General features: G+C 37.7%; 1 protein-coding gene across 1 annotated transcript in view; it reads left to right on the forward strand.

Annotated features, from left to right (window-relative positions):
- DCDC2 (doublecortin domain containing 2) overlaps positions 1 to 10927 on the forward strand; it is a 67522-nt gene extending 56595 nt beyond the window's left edge. Inside the window, exons 9-10 of the mRNA XM_009582114.1 lie at positions 9222 to 9551; positions 10820 to 10927. Coding sequence (XP_009580409.1) covers positions 9222 to 9551; positions 10820 to 10927 — 438 coding nt within the window. The remainder of the gene's footprint in view (positions 1 to 9221; positions 9552 to 10819) is intronic.
- Positions 10928 to 11341: the final 414 nt, after the last annotated feature.

Consider the following 11341-nt stretch of genomic DNA (forward strand, 5'->3'; position numbering starts at 1 on the left):
TCTACAGTCTCTTCCAATCTATTTTTTCTGTGATTCTGTGGTTGTTCATCTTTGATTATTTCAGTCCTATAATCAACTTTTTTTTTTTTAGCAAAGTTTGGTTTTCTGTGCTTACTATTTAACTGGCTGATTTTTTTCAGTTTATTTGAATTGGGTAAAAGAATACTAGACATATATATTTTTCTTGTCTTCTGCCTTTAAAAAATGCCTGAGGGGAAAATAGACAGAAGTTTTATGAGCTTATACTTTGTTTTAATTTCTGCCTGCAATACCAATCTGTACATTAACAAAAGCCACATCTGAAGTTGCTGCTGTAGCCATTTTGAAGAATGGCACCATATCCATCTGAAAAAAAAATCTGGATCTCTCCATTTTCTTTTAGGCTGCTGTTTCTAAGAAGGATCATTTTCAGTGATTTATTCACTTTAACGGGAAAGAACTATTTTATAGACATTGTTCTTGAAGACGCATGAATCAGGTGATTGAAAGAGGCAAGAGCATGACTGTCCTGGTCCCTGATTATATGGAATACTACAGCTGTGTCTTTTCACAGCAAATACCTGCCCCGGCCTCAGAGACTTATGTGCTAAACACCATTGGGCTCATCAGCCCTATTAATTGCAGTTGTCCTTGTGAGGTGTTGTGATAATTAGGATGTGTTGGGTTGTACTGATAGTACTGACATTGGGGAAGAACATGCGGCCTGTCGTCTTAATCTTTGTTTCTTATGACATCCTGAAGTATATCCTGCCCTGGTCTTGACAGCCTAATAATCAAATTGAGAAATGATTAGCCTGTTTATTGGCCTCTGAAGGTGCATAAAGAATTCCTCTGGGTAGTGTAAAGCATTTGACAGTGTAAATTGGGTTGTCAGGTCTTAGTTTTTAGGTTGACTGCAATTCATATGAAATCCAAGAGCCCTGGAGACAGCAGCCTTACTTCCCCACAGAGATGCTACAGGCAACAGCTCTGCCAGTGGGTCTCACCAGTTTGCCTCAGCCAGAAGATGGTGACTGTCACTAGGGAGGGGAGAATAGTTAACTCTCCACTGCCACTTGGTACTTGACAGTGGTAGCTGTGGTTGTTGATACAGTTGCCAGTGAGCTTCGGTTGTGCTGGCAAGCTTGCAATGCTAGGAGCTCGCTTGATACCTCTAAGGTCATGTACTAAGGCCCATGCATCATCCTCAGATGGAAATATTTTTCAGTTGCTACCAACTGATTCTGCTACCTGGACAAGGAACTGGAAGCAGGTGTGTTGGGGGGGGGAAATCAGTAATGCACACTATTAATAATCAGATTTTCATATTTTCAGAAAAACCAAACAAAGCACCAAAATGTATTGCAACTCAAGCCATGGTTCATTTCTCATTTTAAAACTTCATGTATAGTTTCCTAGGTAATCTGGCAAGAAGCCAGGTCCTTCTGAGTAGCACTGAGCACTTTTTATTCCCAGATAACTGAGGTTACTCAGACCTTGGAAGCATTTAGCATTTTGCGTGTTCAGGTTCTTATTAATGACCATTTTAAATTGTTTTAAAATCTGTGATGTAAAGCTTTATAGCTTTTTCTTATCTGAACTGCAGTTTCTGTTATTGCTAGAAATATGGAAAAGGACAGCCAGCCAGGGCTTGACTATCTTGCATAATGCATAAATATTTACATGCCAGCTTTCACTAGAATGCTGACACTTCTGATATGCTATCATTTCCATCAGCCACATAAATGAGGTGGTGAAGATAGAGCTTAGTCTCTTTTCTTTTTATGCACCTTCTCTGTCTTGCCATTTGAAGTACACGGTTGAACAAATGCCAGATTAGCCATTAACTAAACTAGTGTAATACTGGCTAGAAACCCGCTTATGTCCTATTCTGTAAAATGCTGTCTGCCAGCTAAGAACACATTAAAAGAACAGGATTCACTTTACTCCAGACTAGCTGACAGTTGTAATTGAACATCAAGGAGGAAAAATCAGTATTTTGCCTAAAACCAAACCAGACCCTCTGTTCTATATTCTGTACCAAGACTTCAGCTTCCAAATACAAAATGGATAGTTTCTTCTTTTGACATGCAGACTTACTCCAGGTTGGTTGTTTTACATCACTATGTCAATATCCATGGGAACTGATGACAGACTATGAAATCAATTGTGCAAATAGCAAGGGAACAAGGTGGTTTTATTGCAGTTCTTGGTAGTGAGGCAGCAAAACAATGCAAGTTTCTTATTTGAAATGGTAATTAAGTGTGTTACTTTGAGTTTGCTGATACTAATATAAATATACTCAAAGTAACTCTTTCTGAGATAGAACATTTTCTAACTTGTAAAGCTTCCAGAACAAACTTCTACATTTTCTTTAGTTTTATGTAAGTGTGAAATACAAAAGCAGCAGTTGGTATTAACAGTATTGAAATAACACTGCAAGTTTGCATTGCTGTATCCATTTCCATAAGCATGGTTGTTCTTCTCCCATGCTGAGCCCTTGGGAGGTGGGGTAAGCATGAGAATTATGAGATATGAAATTGTCCAGTGCATGATCCCTACAAGGAATTCAGGCATATTGTTACGCCAGCCTACTTTGCCATGGGATATATGATACTGGCTATTAAGATGTAAGTGATGTAGAATGAATCTGGTTTGGTTTTTTTTTCCCCTCCAGATTCATCATCCCCATCTCCCTCTCTCTTTTTGTGTTTATCTGTAAAAATCACTGGATGATAAATTTCTCTAACAGGCACGGATTTGGGTTTTTTTGTAGATGTTCACACTCTCGGTTCTTTCACTAGCCATTTGCTTTCCATTATTACAGACATGTCCACCGATTAATGCAGTCCTGATATCACTCATTGTTTGCCATTTCCTGGGCTGTGATGTGATATGAAATTATGTAGCTCCCCTAAGTATTCTCTCTGTATCACCAGTAGCAGAAAATTTGCACCTTTCATTTGCAGTTTTCATTATGGAGTATACATTTTGCTTTAGAGACCCAAGATTCACCTCAGTGAACAGAACAAAATATTTATCTTCCCAATTGCTGAAGGCAAAATGTTAAAGTTTGCATTGATTCAACATTAAAACACGCTGACTGCTTGAAGACACATTCCTTGATTAAAAAGGCTAGAACTTTTCATGAGGAAACATTTTGCACTACATCAGTAAGGATTTCAAAATGGCATTTGGAAAGAATACGTGCAAAACTTTTTATGCTCAAATTTCGCTACAAATGATGCAGCTGTAATTTAAGCCTTCTGGATTTTGAGTGCTGACAAGCAGATAAGATTTTTCCCTGCATGTTCTTCTTTCAGCTCCACTGATTTACACTTAGTTTTTTTATTGTTTGTCTTTGTGAGATAGGGAAACTTACTCTGGTTGGTCCCTTGCAGCTCAGCATGAGAACAGAGATCTTCCCTAGGTTTCTGTATTGGATGACTGTGATTTCTGAAGCTATAGCAGCAAGGTCTGATCTTTTCTTTAAAGGCCTCTGTGGCCTTCACTTCTTCCGAGTGAAGCCTGCAAATGCAGTTCTGTTGTAAAACTAGTGTTGATACCACTTTGAAAAAAGTTACCCCTCTCTGTGTGCACCTGTCTTGAAAAAATCTAGCAATCCTAGAGCAGACAATTTCTCAGATTGCTTAACTTTTAGGGCATTTTTCAGTCAGTGTAGAAGAGTCTGTTTCTGGAAAAAAAATCATTTCTGTATTTTTGCAACCTCAGTAGGGCTTCTTTTTAAGTGCTTATCTTCTCACTGTCTACAGGGATGCTGAACAGATCATACTGTATTGTAGGGTGTGAAATTTAGGTAAATTTGAATGTATACATGGAAAATGTTATGGAAAAACTAGACATGGTTGTCAGTGAAATAGATGGAGAAAAATATTGTTGACTTAGGTACATCTTTAAAAAGTAAGGTTCTGATCAGATGTTTTCTTCTCTGCCATGGCCGTCTTGTGATTAAGGAATTATGCACGCTTCCAGTTATCACACAATGAAACTGAGGAATGGAGTTTGAAAAGCTGTTTTTTCTATGCTTCAAGTTACATAGTTTCCATTCATTCCAGTTAGACTTCTGGGTGCTCTGATCTTATGAAAAATTAGACTCTGTGGACTCAGGTGCTGCATTTGTTGTAAAAAAATAAATAAATAATGCATCCAACTCATAAAAACGTTGGAGTTTAAATGTTGTGGGGATAAAGACTTTTTTGCCTTCAGGAACAACAGTGTATTTACTATTTGGGATGTGTAAGACTGATGAACCCTTAACTATTCATTTGCTTGTTTTTAAGAGCCTGGGTTTTGTAAATGATGTGGAAGAGAAGAGGGCTGCTGTCACTTAGCAACCCTATCTGGTTCGGGAACAAAATGTTTTGCTGTTGGAATCTGTGCAGTGTGGCTACAAAGCATTCCTGACTGGGTAGGAGCAGGAGCAGCTCTGTTCTGGAGAGGTTTGGTGCAATCAAAGTTAAGTGTTCTTGATGCTGCATTTGTGAGATGTATTCATGCCGGTATTTATGACCATTAAGATTTTTGTTGTCTACCTCATTGTTTGTCTGTTGTGACTGTTAGCCAAGTAAACATTTCCAAATGGCTTCAATAAAGCAAAATTATGTTTTACATTAATGGTACAAAATAATTTCCGCCTTAAATGATTTGTGATGCTGCACTTTTCAATATTCTAGTATCAGTCATGTACAAACCTTTTGAGAGGTTACGTTAGCATCCCTAGAGGAAAAGAAGCCAAATGCTTCAATGTCTGAAGATTTCCTGACTTATTGCTTTTGAATGATGATGGCATTTGGTAATGTAGCTCTTAATTAATGATAGCATGATGAGTGTAATTAGAATACATCTTTCTTTTTTAAACACTCTGTTTTTGCTGAGATTAAAAATACCATCAAGCAATCATACTTCTTGAATGCAAAATGAAATTCACTCTGTTCCTCATCAACCTGCTAGTAAGTCAGGAGGTTTCCAGAAGGCAAGCTGGGTCCATGTTTCCAGCATGAAGTTGAGAATTACTTCAGTGGTTCTATGTGCCTTTGGTTGAATATGCCTTTCAATATACATATACGAGTCTTTTGTCAGTAAGTCTTTTTATTGCTAGTCCATGACAAGCAAAGAATTGTGCTCACAGTCATGAAGGAATGGTTTGAAGACTAGTTATTCTAACTACTGTACTTTCAACTGGGAAACTGCAAAGACATTATCTTCATTTAAAAGATGGAGCCAGCAATAGAAGAAAGAAGGTTACTTCCTATTTTCTTGCAACCATACAAAAGACAAAATTACAAACCTTACTATGAGTAGTTCTGACTATAGGAGGAATGAGGGTAATCCATCACACAGTTACCAGGAAAGTCCCCTGTCCTAGAAGTTGCTTACTTCTCCATGAAAATTACCTCGAGGTATAAGAATGTAATCACCTCATGCTTCTCCAGTCCTAGGTTTATTGCTGTCAGGATCAAGTTGTGCTGCTGTTTTTTGTGATGTGGACACAGGACTAGAGTAACACAGGAACACTTATTCTGTAGTTCATTATAGTATGCACGTTTAGTTACCCTATGCTACAACTGGCTGGGTGCTTCCAACATGAATTTTTGAAGTGCACCTTGTTCTCTGGAATCTCTCATGTCAACATGTTGATACTAATGTTTGATGCTCATGTTTGTTTAGTTGTGTTACAAAGTGGTGAGAGACCTCAGTCACTCAGGCCTGGATATAAAGTTTGTTCTCTGGATTTGAGATGCTCTGAGCTTTTACCAGAATCCCAAATGTAATGTACTTGTACGACTTCCTGTGAGCCAACACACTGGCTGAAAGCCGAACTCTGACTTCTCGGCTGCAAAGAGGAGCAGCAGAGTCCCACATCTGTCTTGGCTATCCAGCCAATGCATTCCATTTAGGAAACTCTTACTGGGAATATTCTGGTTATTTAAAAGATGACTAGTGAAAAGCTGAAAACTAAGATGTGAAATGTCACTGCTTTTTCTTAAGTATACAAGATCATTCTTGAAATGAGTCTGATAATTTCTGCAAGGACATGTAAGTCTGAACTGGCATACCTGCTTTGCTTTCAATACACCCATCCTGATTTATTCTTACTGAGAGAACACAGTTTGCGGTAACTTTGACGTATACATAATAGGCATTTTGTACAATTGTAGGTGGAGGGATGGCTGCAGTGTATCGAATTCAATGAAAAGTTTCCCATTGACTCCAGGGGACTTTGAATTATACCCTGATCCAGCAAGCACTTTAATGTAGGCTTCGCTCACTATTTCAGGTTCACTGAAATCACTGGAACTGTTCAAGAAGGTAAAGTTAAGCATGTACAGCGTTTACAGGCTTTGGACCATAAAAGACTGTTTTTCTCCCTTTTTCTGTTTTCCTCCCTGAATGTATATATGCACATAAACATTCTCTTTAAAAAAAAATAAGTATATCTCTTTCTCAGTGAAGAAGGTGTACTTAAAATAGAGAATGCTGATTTATGCATAGCTAGTAGATCTATAAGATCTCAGTAGAAAGTATCACACTTTTTATGTAAAGAGCAATGTATGATTTGGTGGGTGATTTTGGCCTTCAGTTCCCTCCCTACAGTCCTGTCTTAGGTCTGCTGTGTATTCTGAAATGCATCATCTGTGGTCATGTTCACATTTCAAAGCATACCTATGACTCTGCATGCAGTGGGAACCATACTGTATTTTCGATTACCTTGCAAAAGGTCTTTTCCTCTGGATCAATGCTGATTTTTAACTTGTTTGAAATGTCCTTCTAATGTAGTGCAGCTTGAAAGGAGATTAAATGAAGAACACATTTTACTTTCCAATTATTAGCTGTAAACATGACTTTTTATTTTTGTCTGTAGTAGTAATAACCATTGTAGTAATATGCTCAGCTATCTTGAAATGTTCAGTTACTATAAAAACATTATACTTGCACTAATGACTAATCTTGTTTTGTACTATTATTTTTCAGGCAATTTAGCTTGACTGGTCAAGTTAAATTAGTTGAAATTTGAATGTTATTTCATGCTAGTTACCTGTGAGCTTCCAGTGAGTTTCTGGGTACAGTTCAATAACACTGTGTTTATCTTCTATGTTACTCAGTTTTAACTCTTAAAAAATTTGCATCCTCACCTATTTTAGACAGATAAGGTCTAATGAGTCTAGCTTGCGTAGGACCTTAGGAGGTTACTGTCCCTCAAATGTCCATTGTGCTTCTATGCCAAAGACTGCTTCCACAGCAATGAAACCATTAAAAGCATATGCATTAGGCTACATATGTTTACACCATGGCATAAAGTCTACACACCTTCTTCTGCAGTCCAAAATGAAGCACCATACTAAAGCAATTCAGGCAAGGGCAGATATTCTCTTCTGATTGTACCCACTGTCAGGCAGTAACAAAAAGCTGGAAATACTAGTATCTTGGATGACTACAACAGTTAACTAAGAAAGCCTGGGTTTACTTATCTTCTTTTCTTACCCTCTCTTCATTTGGTGTTTGTAATGTCATAGTAAGCAGGTGTCATTAAGCAAAACCAAAACCGCTTACTTTTAGCTAGTGGTGTCTGGTGCATTTAATTTGTCCCACCCTCCCCTGTTTCTGATCAGAATCCAGAGCTGCTAATTTCCTTAGCAGACTGAAAACAAATTAGTAGGTCACATGTGTAAGACTAGCAGGTAACTTCTGAGAATTTATGGATCTGCAGATTCTTTGCTATCTTTATGTGGAGGTTACCAAAGTGGGCTCAAGTTTGCTTTGGATGGTGCCTTCTTTGAAGGTGTCTTGTTTAATTTTTATTTTAGTGGTAATAAGGCCAGTTTGATGTTACCAGATGAAAGTGAGTCAGGAAGGCTTGAAGAAAAAACACACAGAGACTACTGTACTTCAAAAATTACTTATGGAGCCATTATTTATCTGGTCAGGTAACCATGTAATATTTCTAGTAATTTGTCATTCTATGGATTATTACAACACAATAACTTGTCCTTTTTGAAGCTGTGTCAATGCGGTATTGTGCACTGGCATAGTAAAGTTGTCTTATGTTGCTACTTAGATATCAACGCAAAAGCAAGGTGTTTTATCAAGAAGCTTCAATCAATTGTTGGTATTGCTGATATGTTGAAGGTGGTGAGATAATTCTTTTGAAATGTTAGTGTTAGTGAGGGAAACTTATAGGTCTGTAGCAGACAGCTGCCTGCATAAAGTTGCTGCTAATGATAGTAAAATTCCAAACACTTTTGATTAAGAGACAACCTATTGCTCTCAGCTTGTTTGCTTTAGATTTAGAGTCTGATGAGGCTATGTGGGAGGCAGACACCCTGTCACTCCTGTGGGATTTTTTTTCTCTTTATTTTCATTCAAACCTTAGCACAAGTACATAAGTCATCTTGGCAGCGGGGGCATTGGTTCACTGAATAGTCAGGTGAATCTTCAAAGCTGGAACTGGAAGACAAATGACGAAAACTAGATAGTATGTGCATCAGTCTTCCAGATTGTCATGAAATGATGCTGCTAGCAGCTTATCTATAGTGAGTTTCTGCTTACTCTTCTTCAATATGGGACAAGATCCTGTTCCTCCTGGTTGCTGGTCTGACTCTGTGTAGGAAAAATTAATTGCTAAATGTCAAACAAATCCTAACCATGCCACCCTACATAGGGGTCTTTGGAAAGGGCAATGATGTTGTGGAAGTGACCAGTAGGTCTACCTCATCTCTCTTGCTACTTTTCTGTGGATGCAAAGAAGACAGGCTGCACAACAGGACCAGTTGGCATGGCATGGTCTGGTCCATAGGTAAAATGCTTCTTGGGAAACAGTTTGTGGGCTAGTGATGTATGACATTTTATTGTGACAGGATTTTATAAACAACTACATACTAAATGTTAGAATGTTGGAGAACCCAGAATAGCTGAAACAAAATAGCTGTTGCTGTATTAATTAAATCTAGCTCATTCCAGTTGTTTTTAGTATGGTCAAATGGATTAACCCAGTGTAATACATTTAAATCTCACTAACACAGTTTTTTAATGTAGAATAAGTGTGCATTATGGGGTGTTAGTACAGGAGCATCATTTTCTGTCCATGTAGACAAACCTCAAATTAGCATACTTACTCCGCAGTAATGACGTAATTGTGATTTTGATGTCTGTCACGTTTCAGAATTGCATGGAGCATTCTGATTAAAAATGCCTCATAATGCTGCTGCTTTTCCTTTCACCAGAGGCCAGCAGAAACTGTAGATGAAGAAGAAAATGCAGAAGAGGAAAATGACAGGGGAGAGGAGGCATATAAAGGACAGGAAGAATATCCAGAAGTGAATGGAGAGGAAAGTGGGGAAACTGTTAAAGAAAGAAGTGAAATGGAAGAAAAGAAGAAGAAATTAAATGATAATTATGAAGGTGAAGAGAATGGTGACCAAGCAGAGGAACTTACTCATTTAAATGGCAAGAAAAATAAAGAAAATGGTGAGGGAATGGAGCACTTGAACTACCAAGGTGGTCTTCAGCCTGAAGAAGAAATAAAAGAAGAGGATTCTGACAGTCAGAATCAGGTGAGTGTTTATTCTTTCAGTGTGTTGTTCTTAAGTTATTGTTCCTCATTCATCTCAGCCTTAGGCTTCTCAGCAAGTCTCTAAGTAGCTCACACCTGATAAGGTCCTGAGAGCATTTACAAGAACTTCAGTTTGTGGGAAAAGCTGTTTTCTGTCTGTATAGATCAGTTACATCAGTAATTACATTATATGCCCTCCAACTGAGAAAGCAGATGTTTCTCGCTATTTGATGAATCTGCATCTCCTGCTTTCCTGACTATGCTGAATTTTGGAAAAAAATAATAAAAAAAATTCTTGCAATTTCCAGAAAAGCATAATCATTATATATTTCCACACTACATTGTCCTTTAGGACAGAGCAGAAGGGTGTGTTCATGAAACCAGTGCCTCATTATTTTGGTGAATTGACTTTCATAGAAGTTGCATTTCATACAGGGCTCTTGCCATTGCTTTGTGGAAGTTTCATCTCCTTTTCTTAGAAATTGGAAGAGATTGTGGAGATGAACAAGATCCTCAAAGCAAGGGGCTTTAGTCAGTTTAAAAGCAAATATCCCATTAATTTAGGAGACACGGTAATACGCTGTTGGCTTAGATGGAGGCATGCAACGCAGAAAAATAAAGTGGGCTACCCTAACTGTCAGATGAACTGACCAACGAACAGAATGTCGGAAGCAAAGTGGTTTGTTTGATGGGGAGAATCCAGATCTGGGAAGAGTGGGATTCTTGAGCATCAGAAGCAGAACAATTTGCTGCATATTCCCTGCCTATAGGCTGCTGAAAAACAGACTCTTCCTCTGCTTCTTGTGACACTGGGAATGGTTTCTTGCACCTTGCAACTGGGCTTTCTTCTGTTTCTATATGACACACAAGAACATTTTTCAATTAAGAAAGCTGAGTAATGTGACGTTTTCTTGGGCCCTGAATTTATTCTATGCTTGATATATTGATTTTTTTTGTTTGTTTTTAGAAAAGCTGAAGTTATTTATGAAAGTGGAGAAAGTGAGTGAGCATTCACTTTAGATGGATATGTGGGTAACTGGATGTTTGATGAAAGAACTGGGGGGTAACCTCTAATTTCAGTACTTTCTCCTTTGGAAGGCATATAAGTATAAGGTAAATAAAAATGTTAATGTGATCACTCTCGGAAAACATTTTTTCACTTTAAGTATACCTTGTGGAAATTCTAGTATGAAGTGCTAACACTGTATTGAAATGAAGTGAAATGTTTGTTAACCGATGAAGTTAACAGTACCTGTTCTTTTTCTCTAGGTTGATTCCCATCTTGAAAAAACATCCACAAATCCAAGGGTGACAATCACCAGCCCACAGGAAAGTGAAAAAAATGACCAGAGCAATGACTATGCTGCAGTTGCATAGATAGAAAAAATGTAATGAGCAGAAAATGAAAGATTATAATACTTTAAATATAAAGCATGTTATTTTTTGTGATTGATAACTTATAATGGGAAGATAGGTTGAGTACCCACATTCTGAGTCTTGAGATGATAATGCCACACGGACTGATATAGAAAACAAACATTAATAGCTATTAGAAGAACATCGAATTATTTTTACAAGGTGAGATTTTCTGATAGAATATGAGGAGGGGAAATACAAGAGTACTGTATAGTAGTATTAGAAATAAATGAGCTATTCTGTGGTATAAGATGGTTAGCAGTAATAGAATAACCATAAAAATGACACTGTTCCAGAAAAAGGAAAAAAAAACCCACCCAAATTAAATGTCAAAACTTCTTTGCAGGTTTGTTCAGAAAAGAGAAACATTTTTTT

This window comes from Fulmarus glacialis, unplaced genomic scaffold, assembly GCF_000690835.1.
Source record: "Fulmarus glacialis isolate BGI_N327 unplaced genomic scaffold, ASM69083v1 scaffold28517, whole genome shotgun sequence".
NCBI classification, from domain to species: Eukaryota; Metazoa; Chordata; class Aves; order Procellariiformes; family Procellariidae; genus Fulmarus; species Fulmarus glacialis.